We start from the raw sequence: 26,026 nt of genomic DNA, 5'->3' as shown, positions 1-26,026 counted from the left end.
CCTTTATTGGGTGCACTTCTCGTAAGGGATTCTGTCTGTCCATGTAATACGTGGTTCTTTCCTTGATGGGCAGTGAGACATGTTCTGGGCATATAAAAAGAATGTACTGCTTTCTTGATTCTAGTATTTCTTTAATTAGCTTAGTACCTGAACCTCTCCATCTATTCGTGAGTAATTCGGTCAATATATCAGGTAAGGGACCAGGATCTGAATGTTGGCTTTTATATAGTATAAGAAGTTGTTGAATCATATAAATCCCAGCTAAACGCTGTTCATCTGGGGTGAGATTCAAAAATGTGTGTGCTACTGTATCATCACTATACTTCCCGGGACTGTCAACCCAATGGACAGCTGACCTGGCTAATTCTTGTTCATCCATAGAATCGAGAAAATGATAACCCCTTCGTTCTCGGAGTAATTTATCAGCTGCTTGGAATGAATGCTCGTTAGACCTTATATTTATTATTGGTGTTTGAAAATTCCTGTTATTTTCTAGACATATCGGACGTATCGGATCAGTAAGACATCTAGTACTATTACGAGATCTTCCTCTACCTACATAGGCTATAGTTTCTGACTGTCCTGTGAGCAGTCCTGATGCTTCTTCCTCGTTTTGTTCGAACTGGTCTACCGCTAATCTTTCTTCGTGTAGGCGTTCTATTTCTTTACGGATCTTTCGGCACATGGCTATTATACAGTTTTGCTTATCATGTCTCCCTTCTGATATATTCTGGCTCCATCTGGTAAGAATTTGCATTGCTTCCGGGTCTACCCCCGGTCGGTCTTGATTTCTGATCACACAATTTATGAGGAAACGTAACAGTTCCCCCTGTATTTCCACTTTCTGGTATTCCATAGCTCTGTTAATACATTCAGAATCTCGCCCTGTTTGGACAAAATGGTATATATTATCTAGATGTGCAGTCATTCCTGGTAACTTCCCTAAATACACCGCGGCTCGTCTGATACGTAATGATGCTAGGGTCATTTCGTCCTCTTTTCCGGGCACAGGGTCATATCTACAATCTATAAGAAGTTCCTTAAGCGTACGGGCATTTATGAGTTTGGGGGTACGTGAATGTGCTGACTCTTGAAAAGTAAGTTTATTTATTCTAGGTGGCGTAGAAAAGATATTGGTAGCACCTCCGGTAGCCCCGTCTGGAGTATCGGGTGTGAAAGGATTCGTTGAACGTGATACAGCAACGATAGGTGTGGATACAGCTATAGAAGTAGCTGTAGGAACAGATGCAGAAACAGATGTGCTTGCCGGAACTTGTGTCAGAACCTGTTGCTGTAGGGATACGGGTACTGGATCTTGGCGTTGAACCTCCCTGGCAGGCGGTCTATGTGGGGCGGGATTAGCATACTCGGGAGCTGCGTCATCTAAATATGAGGAAAGAAAAACATCTTCTGCGGTTCTAGGATGCCCCTTAGGATGTACCTTTATTGGAAATAATGGGGGTGGCAAGTCTTTTGGTATCCCCGCAGTAGCCTTAGTTAATCCCTCGGCCAGAAGGGGATACATACCCTTCATAAGGGCATGTCTTTGTCTGTCTACTTGTTCTGATTTTACTCGTGTACCTTCTTCAATTAATAGATTTTCTTGAACTTTATTTGAATTCTCTTTACTCTTCTCTTCCTGTCTACGTGCTTTTTCTGTGCGTCTATACGATTCTTTACGCCATAATTCAATGGCGTCCTTCTGTGATTGTCTAGCTTTCTTTTTCCATAACTCTTCCTCTACTTTCACGATGCACTCTGCATCCCAGGTCCCAGCTGCGGGCCACCTCTGACTTTCTGGTAATTCCTTAGTGTACTCTACCCATAAATCAAGAAATAATATAGCGTCTAAGCCGTGTTTATGATACATGAAGTACCCTGGAGTGTCCCTAGGAGGAATAGGAACAGCTTCTTCGAGTACCCCTTTTTTAGTTGTGATCTGTCTTAATTTCGAAAAGAGCGGCATATTGAAAACTGATCTGATACTTGATTTTGAACAAACTTAATGAGAACTGATCTGATACTAGATTTTGAACAAACTTAATACAATAAACACAATAATGAACAGTCATTCATACCACAATATACAGAACGTATTTAAAACATTTAACATTTAACATTTAACTGAGCAACGATGATCTAAGAAAAACTTAATCACTAAACATAATACTCGACTTGAACTGAATTATTCTGAATTTATATACTTGATATACTAGATATACTGCTAAACAGTACAGATACACTGCTGAAACAGTGCAGACCGGATTTGTGTACCCAAACCCGTCTGGACCGGCACAACTTATGTGCACGCCAGAACGCCTCCCCAGTAATGGTACTCACCGGGTAGCTCGGAAACGGAAGGCCTCGGAAACTGAACTGAACTTGAACCGGACTGGACTCGACTCGAACACTTCGGACACTGGACTCGACTTGGGACTTCGGAAACTGGTGGGCCTCTGTATACCTCGGATCTTGCTCTCTCAGCTAGGCTCTGGTCGGGATACTTCGCACTTCTCACCGCCTCGTCTGGGTGTTGATCGCAGCCTCAGTCGCCCCCGCTTGACCGGAGGGAGATACAGGAAATCCTGCTGGTACGCGTTGTTGTCCGTCCAGCTGTGGCAGGAGACCGGGCCTGCAACGCACCACCGGCGCGTGAGATGAGAAAGTGTCCCTGTTCGGGCGCCATTCATGTGGTAAATAATTTAATTACCGGGACTTAATTTGATACAGAAACATAATAAAAATAGCTCAGTAAATAAGAGGCAGAATCCGTGGTATTAGAGGTTCGGAATGGGCTTTATTCCAGTGGTCGATTATAATCGGTTGCTCCAGGTTCCATCACCACGAAGGTTCAGGAAGTGAAGTACATACGTTATTGACAATCAATTACTTTTATACAATAGGCATTACAGTGAGGCCAATACAAGAGGCGTAACAATTGATAGTGGTGATAATATATTCATACGTAGCAAAAATAGGCGTAACTGGGAGTGATGAAAGAACGTCATCAGATGTGATGTCATAAGAGGGTGGTTACATGAAAGAATTTCGCAATGTCAGCAGAAATACTTGGCAGATATGCGCGCGCAGCAGCATGACGTGTAATTGACGTGCAACTAGGGGGTGAAGGGGACTTGACATTTAGCTCTACATGTGGCGACAGAAGTCTGGAGGGTCAAGTCAACCTAATCCCAAATCATATCTAACATCCTATGTTTAAAGAACTATGTTATCCAAAAGAGAGGTCTCTTAGAGTAGAATCTTATTCTATACTGACTATACTGACTGTTAGTGCGTGTACAAGCGTCTAAGTGTCTACACTAGATGCGAGGGCGGAATCTTCCATAGTAACAGGGCTATGAATTACTTGCATGAAGACAGAGAAGTCGGGCCTTTGCTTGGTAGCTGGAAGAATGTTTACTTAAGCTACTAGACAGGAATGCATTGGGCAGGGAGCGGAGCAGATAATTTTCGAAGGTGAAATACAGTTCTTGGCAGGCAGCAAGCTGATGTCAGGCTTCGTGAGCCGCGCAGGGAATGAGACAAAGTTCATGGTCACAGATGCAGGCTCAGACTGGAGCTTCAAAGACAGAAAGCAAGAAGAGTTCGATGACAGAATCAGGGCCTACTTGCCTGGACTGTAAAAATGGCATAAGTGAACCATATAAAGGCGGTGGCCTTTTGTACTTATGAATGGAATATCCAGCCTATTCATGGCGGATCTGAAAGAGGACATGTTAACGGTGGACGCACATGTATTTGCGTCTTCATAACTGGAACTGGAGGGAACATACATGTACTTGTAACATGCACATAGAACCGTTGGGGTCCAAGATAGGGGACATAACTGACCAGAAAAATCCATATTTCCACAGTTGTTTTGCGGTTAAATTAAAAGGAAGGAACAAAGATGAAGTATTCATGTAATCCCAAGGGACTTATCCAGCCTTTAACGTCTGCAATGTCCATGTAAACTGCATAATAGAACGCAACTGATTCTGACCATGATATAAAACAGACAAATCATCCTGCACAAATGTCTACCACAGATGAAACAATATTGTCTAAGGTATAAATTTTGGAAGACAGGGTGTTAATGCTATTATCTATTACAGCCAATACCTTTTCCATAATGGCTTGATCAATAGCACGTAATTTGGATGCAGCCTCAATTTGTGGTAACTTCCAAACTTCGTTGTAAACAGCATATACTCATCTTTTGGACCTGCCAACCGCAGGACCCTTAACAAAATCATTCAAATCTATTTTGTCGTTTAATCGTGCTAAATGAAGTTTAACAGATGCTAAGGTGGAATGTTGCAGCCGAGATTGGCATAACTTCCCTACTGAGTAGGTAGTTACAGTGTGAGAAGACTCAAAACGGGGGTCTACACAAACTTGTGTATACCCCGGTGCCAAATCCAGAAACCGATGTTGACAGGAATCCGAACTCGTTTGCCACACCAACCACCCTTCCCGATTCAATTCAGAAATATTGAAGGATGTGTTGGAAATGTATGACTACAACGTAGCAAGGGACAGATCCGTATGATTACCCCAATTTGGATAAGCACCCAGATCCGGAATGGAGGGAGAATTTAATTTTTTAGACGTAGCCAATCCAAAACAGGTGGTCTAAAAAATTGAGGAATTTAAAAATAACATGTGATTCGGGATAAGACAGGCACGATGCAAAGCTTCTGTTCCCTGTACCTGCCACGGTTTAGAACCCCAAACCGATTTAAGATCGATAGTAGCTTTCCACAGATCATATCCTCCAATTGCCAACTCGTCCATAAAGGACTTGGAATACAACAATTTGGTGTGTGTCAGTCTAACTTTAGAAGCCGACTCAGGCACAACCTTAAAATAAAAGGAGGCCGGATTTGACACACTGAAGTCCGAAAAATATGTGAATTTGTCCACTAACGTGGTGGAGCTGCCCAGCCTAGGGGCGGGACAGTGTTCCCATTGTGTATAATTTACGAAATTTCTAAACGTATTTGCTTTGTGTAGGAAGTGTGTGCCATAATGTTGATAGCAGAATTGCTCATCATAATTAGCAGTTTCTAAATACAAATCTTCAGCATCAAATGCAGCATAATATTTCAAATCAGAAAACAGTGACTCTATTGCTTGTACATCCCAATCATCCGAGTGGATGTTCTGCTTAACTACATCACCCATAGAAACACGAAATACCAGCACAATGATCACTTCAGTGGGGCCATGAATTTGAAATTTTACAGCATCCCAAGCGATCCCATCACGTAATGGCCAGGCAGTAATGTTCACAAAAGTCTGGTCCCTTTTCATGATATGAGATGAGGAGTGGGGGGCCAAAGTTCCATCAATTAGTCGAATTGTAGATCTTTCTTTCAGGTAGTGTCCATTGATAAGTCTAAAAAATACTACCACAAAGCCAATGGACATAAACAAAAAAATACATATGAGCACCAGCCAAATGTAAGTCCAAGGGGGAATTAAAAAATGTCTTTTGAACCAGGCCACAAAAATCGAAACTTTGGACCGGGCAATGGAAGTCATTGAATTAGAGTCAAAAGAGTATCGTGGGTAACTGTGGTGGATTGTAAAACAGGCAATGAAACATCTACAGGATAAGCATACTCAATATCTTCAGGTAGACCACCAGGTGTCGGCGGCAATAAAGGACCAGTAACTGTATGCATCTCGACGGCAACATCAGGCAAGGTGTTAGAAGCTGGGGCCACAACAGAATTTCTCAGCATCGAAGGGCAAGAAACTGCCGGTGTCATACTAAGAAGAATCGGCCACTCGCTGTAGCTTGACATTGTCAATAGAGATGTACCTGTTATCCTTTCGACCAGGAAGTGGAGGTAAAATGACTGTTCGTGTACCCTGTACTCCAAGCACTGGAACTGGTGCACGATAAGAGGGGCCAAACTCCTTCTTGTTCTCCACCTTCTCACGGACCAGATCACCAACTCGAGATAGCCAGCCGACTACCGGAATCTGAAGCGCAGCATCAGATGAGGAGGGTACGTGTTCCTTCGCTAGACTGTCTCTGGCTTCTTGACGATTCTGCAATACAGCACAGTGATCATCTACGTCAAAGGGTGCCGCGGTCGCCGCCATGTCTAGACCATCAAGGTCCGGGACAAACATTCGTATGCCAAAGAGCATCATGTATGGGGTCCGCCCACCCAGAGACCTTCTAGAGAGATTATTAAGTGCACGTTGCACATCATATAAGTGGGCTAGCCAGTTCCGGCCAGTACCTAAAACCCTGGCTGTCAAAGATTGCTTTAAGTCACGGTTCATTCGCTCCACCACACTATTACCCTCAGGTCGGTATGGAGACGAAAATTTGACTTGGACCTCCAAATTTTCCATGGCATCTTTGTACGCCTTAGAGGCGAACGCAGGGCCCTGATCAGAATGAAAGGTACCACATGCAAAACTTCCAACAAAGACACGCAAATCCTTAATGACAGTACGGGCATCAGCACTCCTTTGTGGCCACACCCACAGAAAACGTGTGCACGAATCCACTGCAACCAAGATGTATTTGTACGCAGTATCAGAGGTAAATGGACCGCAATGATCTAAATAAACACAACCTAGTGGTTTATTAGATATGTACAACTGAGTTTGTGGTGGGCGCGCCGCAGTTGAAGGTTTTATCTGCTGGCAAATGTCATAATTAAGAACATAAGCTTGGGCTTGTTTATATAAACCGCACCACCAGTAACGTTGTTGTAACAGAGATACAGTAGCTGCAACGCCGGCATGCGCGGACGCTATGCCCTCGTGAGCTGCTAATATCAAAGATGGTCTGCAGTCCGCGTTGGGAATCAATCTGTCACCAACGTCATTAATCCTCACTAATGGGACATTATCAGGACTTAAGCGATAATGGTAACGAGAAGGGAAACCTCTCGGAAATTTCGTTCCCTTCTCTTTAGCAGCAATAGCTGCCAAAATGTCATCATCGATCTTACTTTTGGATCTTGTAACTGCTGCTACCAAGTATGCTGCCACTGCTGTTTTTGCTGCCTCGTCAGCCAGGCTGTTGCCGACAGCATGGACACCAACTCGTTCGTGACCAAGAGTGTGAATAACATTCACGAGAGGCAGATGTTCTTTAAGTTCTGCCACTCGAACCCAAAGCGTTTTATGCTTAATCGTGCTACCTTTGGAATCATGGTAGTCATTCTGAGGCCAAAAATGTAGATTGTCGTTGTATGATTGGAGACAATAAAATGAGTCACTCACTAGAAGGGTAGTGACTCGGGGATCAGCAAACTCCAGTGCTAGCACCAGAGCACGAAGCTCCGCCAACTGTGCGGTACAATCACCCAATGACTGCGTATGCACGACATCGAATTGGAAAGTAACGACCACAATTGCGCAGGCCGCTGAATAGGCATGCTTCGATCCAGTTGCCGGTTGCGCAGAACCGTCAGTGTAAATGACACAATGGTAATCCTCGAGCGGGCGCAAAGACAGAGGAGCTGGATGAACGAATTCATACTGCAAAAACTCCTGAGTCTGAAGTGCCGCGTCAAAGATATATGTGACGTCAGGCGATGTCAAGGAAGTGGCCCATTGTATCCACCTTGGATGCAAAGCCTTAGAATTTGGTACACTTGCTTTTGTCACCGCCTCAAGGGCAGGATATGGTGTTACCACCAGCATGCGTTTTCCTTGCGATAGCGCTCGCTCTTTCAGAATCGCCATCTGTACTGCCATCAGAACTTTCTCGACAGCGGAAAATCGCAGTTCAGCTGAAGTGTACAAGTGAGATTTGTAGGCAATGGGGACGGTGTCGCCCTCATTGAACGTCAAGTATGTGAAACCCACTGCGCCTGGCACAATTCTTATGACCAGGTTAGTGTGGTTATCACGCGTCAGTAAGAATTTTGAAGCAAAAAGATCAGCTTGCAATGATTGCAATATAGCCGAATGCTCTGGCATCCAACATGATTTGGAAAAAGTAGGTTGTATCAAGGCATAAAGCGGCTTGATACGCTGGGCATAATCAGGAATGTACGTTCGACCGAAATTCTGAAAGCCCAGCAGAGATTGTAATTTCTTCAGTGTCGTGGGAGCACGTAGGCATGCGCATTTCTCTAGGAAGTGCGGAGCCAATCTTCGACCTTCATTGTTGAGTTCGTACCCCAAGAACAACACTGTATATTCCGCAATGTGAGACTTCGCAAAGTTGAATTTGTAACCGAAGTCTGCAAACAAAACGATAATGCGATCAACGCGACTGAGATGCGGTCCCAACTCGTCATCTGTGAGATAAATATCATCCACGTACGCATCAGGGTCTATGCTCTCTAACAGAGAGAACACGCGAGCGGCGAAGACACCAGGGCTGTTTTTATAGCCCATCGGTAATCTTTTTAAATGTTTTTGTTTGCCACCTGAGGTAAATGCCGTCCACTCACTACTAAGAGAGGACAGGTTATGGCTGTAAAAGCCATTGGAGATGTCAAGTGTGGTTTTAAACCGTTTTCTCACGAGACTATCGACGAGAGCCGAACTGTGGGTATTTTGTACCGCGCATGTCCGGCAATGAGAGTTTAAATGCCGGTAATCCAAAACTAAGCGGTACGACCCGTCAGGCTTCGTCACAGTGAATAAAGGATTATTTATTGGTGACACACAAGTTTCAATTACCCCTTGATATTCCAATTGGTCAAGGATAGCCGCGACGCATGGGATATTGGGGTTGTAGCTGGGGCGTGGACCGCAACGGAATTTCATGGCTGGGGGACAATTTATCCCAGCCTACCTGATTACGATACAGAGCAGGTGCAAGCACCAGAGCCCACTCCTGTGCGAACTTTTTAGCCTGGCCCCTTGGCACCGTGTGCGCAAAGGACGGGAGGATTACCTCCTCCCCTCTAGGAGCATCTAAAACGAAAGCCGGGGGCCAATCTGCCTCTGCTAATAGAACATCATATGAAGTGGTCACATGATCCCAAAAAATCCCTTTAATCGTGCGTTGTATATCACCCTCAATTAAAAGGACTATGTTATATAGCCTGTCATGGGGAGCCACTCTAGTGTCAGCAGTTTCTACAGTTATGAACGTATCAGTTGCTGTTGCCACCAGATATGGACGCAGTGCTTGTCGCACTACTGTAACTTCCGCCGCGCTGTCGAGCAGCGTTAGTGCCCATGTCAGGTTCTGAAGCTGCGTCCGCACCATCTGTGGCGTCCGCACCATCTGTGGCATACCTCGCTGTTAGCGCAGCAACTTTCTTCTTCTGAAACGGGGGTCGTTGACGCGCAGACTCGTCCTGCTTGCCTTTGCCGTCAGTCTGGCGGGGTTGCTCACGACCTTGGTCTCCGCCACCGGATTGTGAAGCCGATGTTTCCTGTGAAGAACGAGGAGAGCGATGTTCAGAAACCTGAAATCTATCAGGTGACTTAATACGAGATCGATCGCGCAAATCATATGTGCGTTCACTGGACGACTGCACGGGCGATGCAGGACGAGACCCCTGTTTCTGTTGCTGCTTACCCTGTTTCTTTGCTCGCCAACTTTGTTTAGGAAAGCTTGGGCGTTCGTCTTTAGTTGACAAGCTCACCTTACTTTGCTGTACTATATCAGGAACAATAACGGCTGGTTTAACACCCAACGCACTACGGCCAACTTGCCTGTAGGCTTGCGCAATTATTTTTGCGAACTCCTTGGGCTTGTCGAGTTCATCCACGCTGTCCAACTTATTTAGTACTTGGAACTGCATGGCATCGCCTTTGAGGTTGCCCATTACCATGGACGCCACCACATCGAACACCCCGACAAGCCTCATTCCCAATTCAACAGCAGCCTCCGCGCCGTGATTCTCTTGAACACGTTTGATGACGGAGGGTAGTACAGACATAGACGGAGTGCCGAAGCACTTCGAGTAGGTCGCGGCAAAGACCTTGCCCCAGTTTGTGCAATCAGCCATATCTGGGACCAAGTCTTTCAGCAAACTAATGGTGAGTATCCTGTGTTTCTCCACAGGAGTTGTATGCGGAAAAACCACCTCCAGTTGGTCAAATTTATCAGCAAGTCAATAAGGAAAATCATCCTTATTCTGTGGGCGCTTGCCCATAACCGAATTAACCATAACAGGACTAATGACCACCGCGTGGTGGTCCGTTGGCTGTCCCGCAACAGCAGGTGTCCCCACCTGCACGTTGCGCGACACGTACTGCACTAAAGCCCTATGGACTGTAATCAGGGCTGTGTGTAGTACTCGCAACTTAGCCACCGCTACTGTGAGATAGCGGGGATGAGGCGTAAAGCCGGCCAGCACCGGCCATGTGGCCCCTGCAATGGACAACGGGCCCATTCTAGCCGGTGCAACCGCATGGGGAAGGGCGCCATTAAACCAAATGGTATGCTGCCAGGCAGAGATTGGAATTTCTTGTGTCCTATATGGGGTATAGACCGCAGGCAGCTGTGTGGGAGTAAAGGTATGAAACGTATCATCGTCATCCACTGCCGGAAAAGTCACCCATGAGTAAAACAACTCATACGGGTATGACGCATCAGCGCTCACCACAAAAATAACAGCCATCCCATCATCTGGCACCCCATACGTCGTCAAATGACGGCGTAGGGGTGCACGACTATGCGCGGCTATGTCTACCGCCATTAGGACACAATAAAGAGTATCAACGATATCAACAGTAGCACTGGGGTTCAGTAAAAATAACCTTTTTAATGATCAAGCTTGAAGGAACCTATTAGTCGAAACACAGGTAGGTTAAACCGTTAAACCGTCACTCCCGTCAACCGGAAACCAGAGTGAGGGAGTTGTGGACTAATATAAGCACTACTAAGGCGTTTCAAATCAATAGACCAAACGTTAGGTGCGCCATGTTGCAGGGATTCTGCTTATGCACAGAACTATGCACAGGAAACCAGGACCTCAGTGAATTGCGGTGTACCAAAAACTCACCTCAGAACCCAGAACCCCTTATCCGACCAGCATCAGTGTCCCATTCGTTATCCGAGGTTTATCTCGGCGGTCCCAATGTATAGACAACCCAGAACAAGCGACTTAGGGTATTCTCAGGAATGGTGGGAATCAGAAATACCTGTTCGTAATTATTCTCATATCAGTCCACAACAGAATAAACAGAGACACAGTAAAATTTAAAGAGTTTATTTTATAAACCTCGTGTCCTAAGATGCAGTACTTTGGCTAACATAAGCAGACAAATGATTAAAATAAAAACCATCAGCATAGTTACAATACCATAGAAAATGAAAGGAGTAATCATACTAAAATGACAGTGGATCTCAGCCACCTTCCTTTCGCTAGCAAACTAATATTATTATTATTATACTAGTAAAAGGTCTCTAGGCTTGAATGGGGAACCCCATACTGTAAAGATCAGCTCAGTGAGATCACATCACAGGACCAGCTAGGCTCTGCTCCTGGGAAAGCTCTTCTTCCGAATGTAATGAAAAACATGTAACACTGCAATATTAAAAGGTATTTGCAGCTGCGTGCGTGTTATGGCTAAATAGTGGGCCGATCAACCTGAACCCAACAACATGCACCGTCTAGCGACCCAGACTGTTTCTTTACACGATGTGCAGACCAAGGTCGCTGCTCACTGTTTGGGATGTGAACAACAGACAGTTCTCATGTGAAGCAAAGCCGAGCAAGCATTTCTCAATTAATAACATGTAACTACAGTGTCGTGTGCAAAAGCGGCAAGATGGCTTTCCAACATCTAACGCGGTTGTGCTAACTTAGCATTGTATGTATATAGATAGCAATCTTCACTACACTTCCACAGGCTTTACTCTTCATGAGAAAAGCTTTACAGATGCAACAGCAGGAGTGAAAAGCAATTATATTACCTTTAAGGAAACTTCCTTCGTCAAGTTAAGGCTACTAATTTCATTCCTAGGAGTTTGTTTTTGAATACCAGATGCTAGAGCTCAATGCTTTCAAACACAATGTTCACATTTTTCCAAAATAATATTTTAAGTCTAATGGGGCAAAACTGACCCTGTTTACCAATCTAAAACTCTCCGAAGAGTAAAGTTTATTTGTGTAGGAAAGTTCCCCTTTTTGTATGGTTATCCCCTAACTTTTTGCCAGATACCTAATGCCAGCTTGACCGAGTGTGTGCTGGGATCCTGCTAACCAGGCCCCAGCACCAGTGTGCTTTCCCCAAACTGTACCTTGTACCCACAATTGGCACAACTCTAGGCCACATGTAAGTCCCTTGTAAAATGTACCCCTGGTACCAAGGGCCTTGTGACCAGAGAAGGCCTCTGAGGGCTGCAGCATGTATTGTGCCACTCTGAGACCCCTCACCCTAACACCAATACCCTGCCATGGAAGCCTGCGTGTTTTGGTGCAGAACAAACTGAAGAGTCGACATGCTCACCAACACTGCCTGTGGAATGGGTAAGTCATCCTCTAGCAGGCCTTCAGCCCTAAAGGCAGGGTGCACCATACCCAGATGAGGGAATAGCTGCAAGAGAAATCTGCTCCTACAGTGTCTGTGCCAGTCACAGACATTGTAAGTGCATTGAACCCATTTTGAATGCAAGGGCTGAGAGTTTGTCAAAACGAACTCCACAGCTCCATGATGGCTTTACTGAAGTCTGGGAAGTTTGGTATAAACCTTCCCAGCACAATAAACCCACATGGATGCCACTTTGTGAGATTTAATGAAAAATGCACTCAGAGAGCATCCTAGAGATGCCCCCTGAAAAACGACCAACCCTGGTGTGGTTCCTGACTGGCTCCTAGCCATCTGCCACCACCAGACAGGTTTCTGGACCCCTGGGAAGAGAGCCTCTGCTCTCTGGGTCTGGAAACAAAGCACATCCTTGGAAAAGGTGTCATGCCTCCTACCCCAGGATGGGCAGGGTCATCGAAGAGGGAGCTTCAAATGCCTGCCTTTTACGGCTATCAGGAACTGGCTCTCACCGATTCCAACCCCCAGTTTGAGCGCAAGAACCACTGGGAAAACCTATCCAGGAAGAGAGGAATGCCCAGCTTTGCCAACCCCACCCCTCAGGTGAGGGAGATGAAGTGAAGGCACCTCTCAGTCCCCGCCACCTTGGAGATGCGGGGACAACTCCAATCAGGAAGAGGCCTATGCCCCCTTCCACTGGAGGGTGGCATATAGGGGTGCAGACAACCCAGGGATGTGACCCATTGATCCCAACCTGCACACCCCTGTCACACCCCTAAATCCAGTATTTAGGGGCACCCCTGAACCTTGCCTCTTCAGATTCGACAGGACAAGAAGAAGGACCAAAGAGCTGTGTTACAGAAGAGCAGGATGACAACAAAAGCTTTGGCCCCAGCCCAAACGGCCTGTCTCCTGCTCTGAAACCCCTGCAAGCTGAACAGAGCGTGTCCTGCAGCTAGCATCCTCCAAGAACACCGTGGATATCGGATTTGTCCAACACTAACCCAAGCCAGGACTACCACTCTGCACCAGACAGCCACGCCCGGCTTTGCATGGCCCAACACCCCAGCGAGGTCCCCCTGGCGATACTGACCTGTGGTCCAACGTTGGAGGACCTCCACCGACCTTCTCATCGACACCTGTAGCCTCATCCTAAAGGGTACCCTAACCGGAACCGGTGAGAAGAACACAACACAAAAGGACACCCCCTGCACCTGCAGCTCCTGAGTCCTGAGGTCCCTGACCGACAGTGTCCTGGTGTCCAGCAACTCTTTATCTTCATCCTCCAGTCGTTGGTTCCTTTCATCCAGTCTTCTGGCTCCTGCCTGCAGCCCTTTTTCGTGACCGGCATTATCCAAAGAAAAGAATTGGGCTCCAGATACCTCCTGAACCCCCTGCACCTGGCCGTCACTGTGCCGCTGGTGGTGTGGACTTGGTGCTAATCTGGGACCCCCTTTGCCCTGACCTTAACCCTAGGAGCTTGGCTCCCAAGACTGAGTGGCCTGCCCATTAGCAGCCCCCAACCACGGTGTCCTCTAACCCCACTGGCTAACATTGGCACCCTGCACTCTGCACCCGGCCGCCCTAGTGCCGCTGGTGGTGTCCCTTGAGGAGCCTTGGTTCTACCCCACAAAACTCCATTCCTAAAACTGTTTACTTACCTGCGAACTGAACACTTCGTTTTTTTCTCCATAGATCTGAATAGTGGGTTTTCTCTCAAAATTCTTCTGTTGAACTGTCTTGTACTGCAACCAAAAGTAACTTTGTGCCTTCACATGAGTTAACATGTTAACCAATGTCCTGTGTTGCTTAAACTATGTTAGGAGTGTGTTTCAAGCCAAACTAGAAAAGTAATCACCAAGTAATCCAAAGTACTCTAAAAATAATTACAAGTGTTTTTAACAGTTTACCAATCGTTTTCTCAATTGCAAAAGTTATCTATATGTTCCTACCAAACGAGTATTCATTGTCTTTTGAAAAGTAACATTGTATGAAGAGTTTAACTTACCTGCTACTAAGTAAATCTTTTTATACAAACAATTTGTCTGGATTCATTCTTTGAGTGTGTGACATAATTTCTTGCCTGATTGCGTACAACAAATGCTTAACACTACCGTCTGATAAGCCTGACTGCTCAACCACACTACCACAAAAGAGAGTTAGGTATTATCCACTTTAGCCTCTGCTATAATGTTAGGGATCCATTGGCCTCTGTGCACACTATACCTTACTTTGGTTTAGTATATATAGAGCCAGCCCCCCACAATTTGTATAAGTAATTTTGAATTATCATTATCCTCCCTTACTGATATGTAATTGGGTGCAAATTAATAAACATGTTGCTTACCTTTTGGGAACGCCTTATCTGGTATAGAGTCTATCTAGCCGCGGATTCCTTACCTTAGAATATTTCTCAGGCATCAGACTGTGTGCAGAAATTTCAAGCAGTACCCCTGCACGCCAGTAGGTGGTGGTGTTCAGCCCCACGTCAGCATCGACTCCATTGAAAGTGATGTGCGAGGTGCCTATGCAGGCGCCACTCCAGAATGCTGATGTCAGTTTCTTTTCGCAACTTTCCATGCCAGAAGTGCGAAGTCACGAAGAATGCGGACACACTAGCGTACAGTGCTAAGGCCCTTGGAAGAGTTTCCAATCAAATCAGTTCACAGAGCAGGGAGGAACAGTAAGGAATCTGCAGCTAGCTAGAGTCTCTACCAGATAAGGCGTTACTAAAGGTAAAAAACTTGTTCATCTGATAGAGACTTCTAGCCACAGATTCCTTACCTTAGACTAGATAGCCAAGGAATTAGGGAGGATGCTTCTTGGTCAATGCATAACAGATCTTATTGCAGAGTACCATCCTTCGTGAGGTGGTGCTTTTTTACAAGACATTCATTTTCTGACATACACCACAAAAAGTTGATGGTCCACTAGTTACTCTTTTTGTGCGATCTAGGTAGAACAATAATGTTCTTTTTGGGTCCAGATGATGTAGTCTCTCCTCTTCTTTAGAAGGGTGAGGCACAGCAAAGACGTTAGGCAAGGTGATGTTTTGACCTACATAAAAGGTGTGCGAACATTTTGAAGAAAGGAAGGACAGGTCCACAGAACCAACTTGTCTGGGTAAAAGGTGGTATAAGGAAGGTGCACAGAGAGGGCCTGCAGTTCACTGACCCTCCTGGTTGATGTTATGGCCACAAGAAAAGGTGCCTTGATGGTAAGCAGGTGGAGTGGGAAGTTGTGCTGTGGCTTGAAAGGCGCACACATAAGAAAGGTCCGGGCTAGATTAAGATCCCATTGGTGCATAATGAATAGCCTGGGAGGGAACGTGTTGTAGACCTTTGAGGAATCTAGTCACGGGTGACTTGAGCAAAAAAGGTAGGCCCGGCAACCACCTGAAGGTCGAAATGGTGGACAAGTAACCTTTAACTGTGCCCCAGCTGGGCCAAAGAAAGAACAACAGAACTTGAGAAAAGGGTGCAGAAAGAGGATCAATATTGTTGCATAAACATCATGCCACAAACTTGTCCCAATGGCAGGCGCATACTGTGTTGGTGGAGGAATGCCCGGCTGCCAGAATAAATTCACACACTTCCAGAGGACGGTCAAAAGCTGTCAACTGTCGCCGCTCAATGTCCAAGCCTGAAGGAGGAGCGTGCACAGGTTTGGGTGCAGGACCCTGCCCTGCTGCTGTGATAGAAGATCCTCAAGAAGCTGTACTGTCAGGGGGACACTACATCAACAACGATCCAGCCCATGAGAGTGGCCAGACCCTTTGAATATATTTTGGCATTGCAACTGACTAAGGAAATTGGCCTGTTTGATTCAGGCTCTACAGGAGGTTTGCCTTTCATTAAGAATAAAGCATTGTTTGTCTGGATCCAGGTACAATACTGGTCTACCAAATATCTAGAAAAGCAGAAATGGAGCCAGGTACAGTGAAGAATTATAGATCACTTTGATCTATTGATGAGAGATAGGGATATCAAGAGACTTGAAGTTTTCCTTCCAAATTGTGGCTTTTGTTTTGATGAGCTGCTCGTAGATTAACAATTCTGTTGAATCTTTATTATATATTGCCTGAAAGTGCTTATATTATACCGCTACTTAGTTTGGTATTATGAATTTTTAATCTTCCGTTATTGAACTACTAAATGTAATGCCACTAAGTGCAGCTTTAAAAGGGTCTCATACTGTAAGCGGTGTTGCCAAGTCAATATTGTAGAACGTAAAGTCTTCCATATTTGCATCATCAGAATATAATTAGGGTTAACCAGTTAAGTCCAACTGAAGGCCCATCAAGGACAAGGTCTCTACAAATGAATAACTTTAAGGAACAGAAGAAGTGGATTGTGGCCAGATGAAACGTTTGGGTAACTTCTAGATTTCAGCCTACCTTATCAGTTCCGTACCGCTAAGAACACATTCACTGTTGGAATATTTTCTATAGGATATATGTAGAATGTACATACTGGTTTGTTCACTTTTAAATTTCGCTAGCTTTCTAAAAGACTATATATCGTTAATAGCTTTAAAATAGATACTCCAGCGTTCAGCATGTGTTTTAAAACAGCATTTTAAAATATTAGGTTTATGTTGTCTGAGCAGCAACTTAAATCTCACAGACAATCAATGGATTTTCTCAACTCGCTAATTTGGTTGCAATAAAGTCAAATAATGTTGGGTCATCTGTACTGGGGCTATAGATTGAGTAAACTGTGACCCTTGGAGCACTGCCTCTAATTTAGGAATAAATCACCCACCTACCTTTAGAATCAACAGCCTTCTGCATAATTCATCACTTATGTGAATAGCCACTATAGCTACCCCATGAATGGCAACCTTTGGTTTGGCATAAACTAATGTTTATTAACCTACCTTTTCAAATAGCCTTCTTTTTATATTTAAATATGTGTATCCTGGATACAAACTATGTCAGTTTCACAACTTTTCAATTCCTCTGTGACTAATCTTCTTTTAATTCGCAGATTTCGGCCTTTAAAAATCCAGGTTAGAATTTGCAAATCAGCTATAGTGACCATAATGTTATGCTTGGGCAGTGTAAAAAGTTTTTCTAGACAAATACAACTGTGGGTATATAATTAAGAGTCATTATGATAATAACTGCATAAATGACAGACAGCTAATATGGGAGCAGAGGGGACTTAGTCCTCCGGCCCATGTCCATTAGCAATCTTACCACTGCCTATTTATGTGTATGTCAACAAAATGATTATATCTATTTCTCTCCACATAACTAAAATAGACACAGTGATTTTCCGGTGGATTGTAAGTAAAATCCACACATGTCTTAGAGAACATGCAGGCTTGAAGCGGTCCGGACGGAAGCCATTTGACCCTGCGAGGCACATTAGAATATGGCTGAAACATGTAGACCTTTCACAGGCTGAGAAGGATCAAATTTATATCCTTCACATATCCGTCACCTTTTTAACATTGACCAATACTCTCAACAATAAAATGTCAGTCAAAAAGACAGAGTATTTGAGCCAATTTTAAAACACACTGCACTTAAGCACTTTTCACTCGCCACCACCACTTCACCCTCCAAAAATCAAAAATACAACCAGATCCGCTGTAATGAGCCATTGTAGCACACCCTGGAAACACACTTCTGGTACATCCACCAAACGTTTCTAAGTGTTTTTGATAGACCTGTTTATTGTCATATTTTTTACATCGTTTTCACTCTATTTTTAGTAAACCTCCATAGACCCATCCTTTCCCCTATAATACCACTATAACTCCCTGACACCGTGACACCCAGGGACATACAACCCCCAACATCCCAAACCTAACACAGGGTTTTGAGCTCACCCACACAAAAATCACCCCCATATTACTTGTTATAAAGCAGCCTTTCAGCATTCTGAGAAACACTCATCATCACACCCCAAACAAAATAAAACCGGAAGGCCCTCAAATTTCAAGCACAATTCCCACATAATCCACATTTCCATATAACCCTCAACCTGAATAGTTTCAGTATATTACTTAAGTCCTTAGTGACTATTATACATGAAATATACAATGTAAGGTTCCTTCGAATTTGGCAGTTACATATAGTATTCTATAGATGATAATAGATTACTTCTAGTGCAAATTGTTCGTCAATTAATCAACTTTCATCTCAGAGGTGAAAAAATTAGCCAAACCACCCTTCACAACTTTACGTTTTGCTGGCTCCTGAAGAATCGCTTGGGCATCAACATTTTGAAACGGTTTAATTAACTGATGTAAAAGCCATCTTCTCTACTTAGTAACTAGACAAAAACAGAATATACAAACATGAAACCTGAGTGAATGTTGAAGACAAATGGAAAAAACATGATCACCTGTGACAGGGCAACCTCATTCGAGGCCTAGAGGTTCCTCATGGGATTCTACATGCTCTATGTGATTTCCCATGGAGTACAACACCTGTACTGGATGACATGCTGGAAGGTCAACGAGGAAAGTAAAGCCACATACTTGTGAAAGCTTATTGGCTCTCCTATACATCGATGAACACATAGGGACTGATCTCTCATGGGACTAGTGGTGTTCCGGACATTAGATCTCAGAGACAATATTCTATGTGAAGCTGTGCAGAGGAAAACTATCGATCTGGAGTAAAGCAGTTTTTTTGGGTGGATTTAAAAATGGGTACTGCAGCCAGACAGAGGAACTTGATGGCTATTACAAGACAGCTGTTGGTGAAGGCTTCTGTGGGCCACACAGAGACATAGTTGAAAATTGGGGGGAGGAAAAGTAGAAGTTTCTTTTTCATCAAGTGCACTCGTTTTGGACAGCCCGGAACCGAATCAAGTTGAAGGATGGTGACAGAATTGTACATTCACCTTCAAAGGCGGGGTGGGGTGATTACTTGCTCTTGATAGATGTGGACGTGGTGAATGCCTCTTTAGAAAAGAGGAGATGGCTTTGTTGTTTGTTTGGAACCAGTGGATTGTGCATTCTTTTTTAGGTCTCGCTGAGTCAGCGCGCATGCGCTGCTCGGAGAGACATTTTGTATGTGAGTTTTCAAAGTGCTGCTGGCTGGCCTAGCACTTGCGTGCACATGAGCGTGCACGCGCGCAGCCGCCATGCGCTAGACCAGCCAGCAGCACTCAGGAACGCCTTTAGCGCGTCATCGCGATCACTTTCGCTTTCACAGCGATCGTGATCACGATCACTTTCGTGGCCAATGCTTATTTCAAGCTCGCGTCCTTGGTTTTTTGGAAAGCATTGGCCGCGCGCGCACACAACTCCCGCTTTTCCCCCCTCCCCCACCACATATTGCGGCCACGCGCGTGGCCAAAACTTGCTTAGATCAGCTGCTTTGCGCCTGCCCCAGCGAGGCACCTTCATCGTCCCTCAGCGATCACAGGATCACTCACTATACCCCCTCCCCCAAAACTGCCATTTGCTTTCCTTCATATCCTGTCAGTCTACCATCAAGTCCCCAGCCTCCTGTAATACTAACTGTGCAGCCAGGTAGTTTATTGTGCATATCTCTACTCCAAACCTGCACGCACTGCTAGTCACTTGCATTTCTGAGCGGATGGGAGTCTGGTGCGGAAAAACGGACACAAAAGCACCCCCTGTGATTGAAACTCTCCCATTTGACACGCAGCGCATGACTGCTCACCCACCACCATGCCAAGTAAAGTTAGTTCAGATACAATACTATAAAAGCTAAGGATTGTGTTGATTAAACTGTCCCGGCACAGTTTAATCAACACCATCCTTAGTTTTCATAGTATTGTTTCTGAATTAACTTTACATCGCATTCACTACCAGCTTCCACATTACGCAACTGAACGGAGGACTGAAGCAATAATAGTGCCACTTGCTGTAAGAGTAGTGCCGGAAACGGTCCTCCGCCGCGAGTGCTGCCAGACTGCACTGTGAGGCACCACCACTGCGGCGGTCTGTGTTGGGCTTCCACTGCGGACCGAAACTGTCACAAATACTGATCGCACAAACAGACACATTCGCCCGGACTGCGGTGTTAGCAGCGACGGGCACACAGACTAATTTAAACTAGTGTCTGCGTGGACCCACCAATTTTTCAATCCCACACGAGTGTCTGCCGGCTCTGACCTGGCTGTCTCAGACGTAACAATTGGCCATTTTGCATATGGCCCACTCGTCATGTGACATGAACAGTCACAGAGAATCGGAATGCCCCGGCAAGGCGCTGGTGGATCAACTGAGGGCAGGCCCTGCCCCGGGTCTTGATATAATTGACAGCCGTGCACTTGTCTCCGCCCTATTTCTGTCTCTCTACTGCCACTCTGATCTTATAACGTTGTCCCGCCAGTGACAATCACCACAATCTGCTGTATCGGCCACCATCACTGTATCCACAATCTGGCTGTCAACACAAGCTCTCTGTAAGTGTCATTCCCACATATAGCTACCACAGCATCTGCCTCCCACCACTGGTTGCCTCCGCTTTATCTGTCGCCAAATGCCACTTTTCATACCCTCCCTCTGTACCTGGTACCTCCTGTATATTCCAAGTTATTTTATCAGCAGCTGTACCTGTCAACCCTCCATTGTATATATCATGCACCATAGTTTTCACAATCGCCTTTACGTCTTCCACAGTATTTACTGTCCCTAATACCACTTTATCTTCTCCATGTTTGTCAGAACCACTGTACTGTAAGCAGCCGCTCTGCCACTTTCTCACTTCACCTGTCATCCCTATATATCTGCTACCCCGATGCACTTCCTTTGTCACCACTCCGTTCCTGTCACTGTTGGTCACTTATGTCTGTCAGGCTTCGCTGCATCTATCCGTTGTTTACTTCGTCAGCTTGCTTGGGGGAAGCACACAACAGTCCAGGGGAGCGCTGCATGCTCCCGCAGGTGTAATTTTCATGGAGCTAATATGTTTGTCTAGCTTGCAGCCCCTGTTCTTTTAGGGAAACAGAAATGTATTGTCAGCTTCTTACAACAAGCATTGGCATAGCCAATAGGTCTCGCCTTTGGGACCTTATAAGTATTTAGTTATACAGCACAATATCCTTACTGCAACAACATTAAATGTTGCATGGCTAAACACTTATAAGGTCCCAAAGGCAAGACCTATTGGCTATGCCAATGCTTGTTTCTCTCCGTCAGCCCTGCCTTTCCTGACTCCTAGGAGTCGCTGAATTATTTTGAGAGCTGAGTTATTTTTGAAAGACGTTATTGATTACATTTCTGTTACATCCTCACTGCTGTGACTTTCAATCTATTGGTTTGTTGCTTAACTATTTTTTGGGACTTTTGTCTGTAATAGATGAGAAGTGTTTATGATTTCTACCATATTCAAACTTACAAGATAGGAGCTCTAAAAGTGCAAGAACATTTCTTGAAGGGACATTCCCCTTTAATAACATGCATGATAGAACTTTTCAACTTACCTGGTCCAGCAATGGCTGCCAACATCTCCAGCAGAAGGTGTACCTGCCTTGGTGAAAGGAATAGATGGAAAGAATCGATATGCCCATCTATATCAAACTGCAAAAAATAAAAATACGTTTAACACTCCATTTTTGTCACAGGATGTAAGCATGTCACACTAAAACATCAGCACTGCAATCAATATCACCAATTAGTCCACTCTTGCAGAAAACTGACTGTGTAGAAACAAAATGGCTTCCCAGAAGTCACCATCTTGTCTAAGTGCCACAGCCAACAAATGTGTACATTGCAACAAGGAAACCCATTGTGACAAAACAGAAGGGATACAAAGGGTGGCAGCAGTGTTCCTGATCCAGACTGATATGCTAATTAAAGACTGGGCTTCGAGCCATTCAAAATTATTCTACTCAACCATCTTCAAATCAAGAGATTCAGAACTTCGTTGTTGCATGGAAAAGTATAGAACGGTTGTGGAAACAGGCAAATCAAAAGGAACAATGACGAAGAAATCAAAACTTTATATTGTTATAATATATATATATATATTTTTTTTTTTTTTCATTTTGGGCTCCAAATGATAGGAACATGACAATGAGTATAGGGTCCATGCCATATTAAAACCCAATAATAAAAAAAAACTAATAGATAAATTTATATGAGCTGTTCTATGGCACAGCAGTTTTTTGACAGATACAGGTTATGCTGACCGCATAAGCGATCTTTAAATCATAATGTTTGTTCTACTGTTTAATATCATGGTGATGTGGGAGAAAGTTGGTAGCTGACATTTGGAGACTTCTCTTCATAGAGATGTATGTTGTCATCTAATTTGCTAATAATACACGCTTCACCATAGCTTTTGAAAATGCAGGAGAGGGGCGTGGCCAAGACGGCGCTGAGGTAAGACGTGGCTCGTCGTCTCTCTTGCCTGCCATCTGACAAGAAAGTGCCCAGGGATCTACCCAGCCACTCGACACGGGTCAGAAGCCCCCGTGGGAGACGCCGCTTAACCTGAGGGTTCACAGGAGGCCCACGGAGGCGGCGACAACAGACTCCCGTTGTGTCTTCCTGGGCGACGCCGGTGCAGAGGCCCATTGAAGGTTCGCGGCCGCCTGGATAGAGCTGGCGAGGTAGGTGCCCGACCGAGAATGAAGTGGAGGAAGGAGCACAGGAGACTAGACGGCCCCGGACTGCACGCCCGAGCTACCCATGCGGAGGAGACGCATTCGGGCCCCTCAGGTGAGTCGCAGCGGAGACGCAAGACGGGGGCCCCGGGAGGAGCAGCACCTCCGCGAGCACAGCAGCACGGCCGAGTGGCAGCAGCGGGCCCCCCTTCCGCTCCTCTACCGGACTGCGCTCAGCTGATCAGCCCGATCCCCACAAAGGAGGGTAGCACAAGCACCCTAAGGCAGGGAGTTTCGAGAGGCCTATACGGAGACGGCCAGAACTAGACTAGGCGGAAGGCCTCGGGAGGAGTGGAGGCCTCGCATGAGTGGAGCGACACACTCGAGAGGCAGCAACGGGAGCCTAGGGCCCAGAAGAATCACCCCCTCCTCCTCAGCAACTCACTAAGAGATCTTAGCCCCAGCCGGCCCAGAAAACACTCATAGAGCCTGATCAAAGAACAAGAGCGGGGTCTCAGGGGGAGGACTGGCGCTCCCTGTAGCCCAAGGGGGGGGTAGACAGAACACGCAGGAGAGTGAAACAGCACCGAACAGGTGTTGACGAAGCCCAGGCCAGCCGGACGGACACATAAGGAGATACGACTCAGTGAGGGTCCCTTGGCAGACTGTGTTGCAACTCGGAAGGGGGGGCTACAGGTTCCAACCACCCCCTCAGGCAGGCATAGTGAAACATTGTGACCCCACAACTGTCGACCTAGCACAGAGGGTGCAGGAAGATAGCCCACGAGAGCACAAGCTAGAAGAGGCTCCTCCCACCTCTTGCTTAATAGTCAGTGGGCAGAGGGTACACCCGCCAGGACACATAAGAGGATGGCATCCACCCGCCCTAAGAAGGATGGCACTCTTGAGGACCTGCTCAATCGCCCCTCCACAGGCTCGGAAGGAGACCCAGGCCTACAAACAGAAAAAATAAGGGAAACTCCCGACCAGGTCTTAGAGGAAGGGGTTACCCGTACCTTTTTGGAAGCACTCTTTAAAACTCTCAGAGAAGATCTTCAATTACTCAAGCAAGAACTCTCACAGGCATCAAAGCAGTCCGGAGGATACTGGAGAACAAGGAAGAACTGGAGGATAAGGAAGGAAGTCAAGAGGAAGAGACAGAGGCGCTACAAGAGGTCCTAAGACTTCGAGAGCAACACATAGACCTACAGTCCCATCTGGAGGATTTAGAAAATAGATCCAGGCGGAACAATATTTGAATCAGGGGAGTGAAGTCCAAAGTGCAAGGCAACAAAATCTTTGAATATGTTAGAAAACTGTTTTACCACATCCTTGGTGGGCCCCCGGACACTACCATCTAGATCGACCGGGCTCACTGAGTGGGCCTAGCTAGGCCGAACTCAGCAACTCCCCTGAACATTGTGGTTTTCGTGCATGATTTCCAAGTCAAGGAAGTGATCTTATGCAAAGCCTTCACCATGCACTCCATCACCTTTCAGGGGCAAACCCCAACCTTCTTTCAGGACTTGGCTACCCTCACATTACAGAAACAGAGGGAGTTCCATCTGGGCACTACTCACCTCCACAACGAAGGGATAGCTTACTCATGGGGCCACTCCTTTCGCTTGATCTTCCGGAAGGAAGGGAGACTTTATCAGCTACAGAGACTTGTCGAGTGCTGGGACTAGACCCACCAGGGGAACAACAGGACCTAGAGCTGCCCCCTCTCCCATAGAAAGAGCGATCAACAGGCTGGCGGAGACGGGGAAGGTGCCGGGGGTCAACTGGCCCAATCCAGAGGAAATTGCCAAAGGTCAGCAGGCAGATTTGGAGGCGGTGAAATCAGCTTCTGTGAAATGGGATGACTCTTGAACTACGTGGCACTCTAAAAAGCTACATAGAGACTATGGGCTGTGCGGCGAGTGGGGGATGACAGGCCCAATGGCCACAAGAAGCACCCCATTGAACCGACCATGCAGCCTTATCAGGCTGTGGGACTGTACGTAAGCAGCTGTTTTAAGTTTTATGTTATTTTTTTTACATTGTATGTTATGTTTGGGGCTTGCGCTCACCTCCACATGGGACACAACGATTAACGTATAGAGGGGCAGCGGTAGCTACATCAGAATTGAATTGAATTTGAATTTTTAAAAACTTGTAAAGCGCACGTTCACAACGCAGTTTCATGGCGTGAAAACAATGAGGACGCTATGCTCCAGGAGCAACGACGATGCAGGGCTCACTTGGCTCCTCCCGACCTCCATGCCAGGCACAACACTTGGAATCCTCACACTGAATGTGAGAGGCCTTAATAACCCGATTAAGGGCGGTACTTTCATATCTAGAGAACTCAGTGGCGGACATATGTCTCCTAATGGAGCCCACCTGCTACTCAGTGGCGGACAAATGTCTCCTACAGGAGACCCACCTGCTAGCAAGGGATTGTTGCAGTCTTAGGTCCTGTGCCTTTTCCCCAACAATTTGTCTCATTATCTCTCTCCAAGTATTCCTGCTTCTCCCTTTCTCTTCTCATAGCTTGTTCAGAAACCTACTTTTAGCAACAGGCAAAGCCAGAAGCTGCTCTTTAACAAAAAAAACAAAAAAATACATGTCACAGCTTCATGCTTTGAAAGGGCATCTAACTTTTATATCTTCATTCACTCTACAGCTCCCATAACACACACAAATCTTATGTCATCAACATCTAAATGCCATTTTGTAAAGTATGGGAGCAAGAGTGCAGAGTACTGAAATCACCATAGAGGTTTTCCAATTATCTGATGTCCAGCAATTCCCTTGTGCAAAACTCCCAGGGCTCAAATTTGCCCAAAGCGGTCTTCACCAGGTCAATGACCCAGAGAATACGTGACCACCCCTCAATTTCCAGGGTGACATTCGGAGGCGACCGCCACACCATCAGCTTGTGCGCTGATGATGTGCTCATGACACTAGACAATCCAGCCACTGCCTTGCTTGGGTCTTTCAGAGCTGCTTCGGGTTTCTAGATCAACGTCGGGAAGTCACAGGAACTTAGCCTTTCCCTGCCG

General features: G+C 45.7%; 1 protein-coding gene across 1 annotated transcript in view; it reads right to left on the bottom strand.

Annotated features, from left to right (window-relative positions):
• Nucleotides 1-26,026, bottom strand: part of ATG2B (autophagy related 2B) — a 1,039,004-nt gene that overhangs the window by 886,682 nt on the left and 126,296 nt on the right. The window contains exon 7 of the mRNA XM_085626438.1: nt 21,855-21,951. Coding sequence (XP_085482564.1) covers nt 21,855-21,951 — 97 coding nt within the window. The remainder of the gene's footprint in view (nt 1-21,854; nt 21,952-26,026) is intronic.

This window comes from Triturus cristatus, chromosome 9, assembly GCF_964204655.1.
Source record: "Triturus cristatus chromosome 9, aTriCri1.1, whole genome shotgun sequence".
Classification (NCBI taxonomy): domain Eukaryota; kingdom Metazoa; phylum Chordata; class Amphibia; order Caudata; family Salamandridae; genus Triturus; species Triturus cristatus.
Note: the sequence above shows the minus strand (reverse complement) of the source record. Positions and strands in the feature narration are given on the sequence as shown.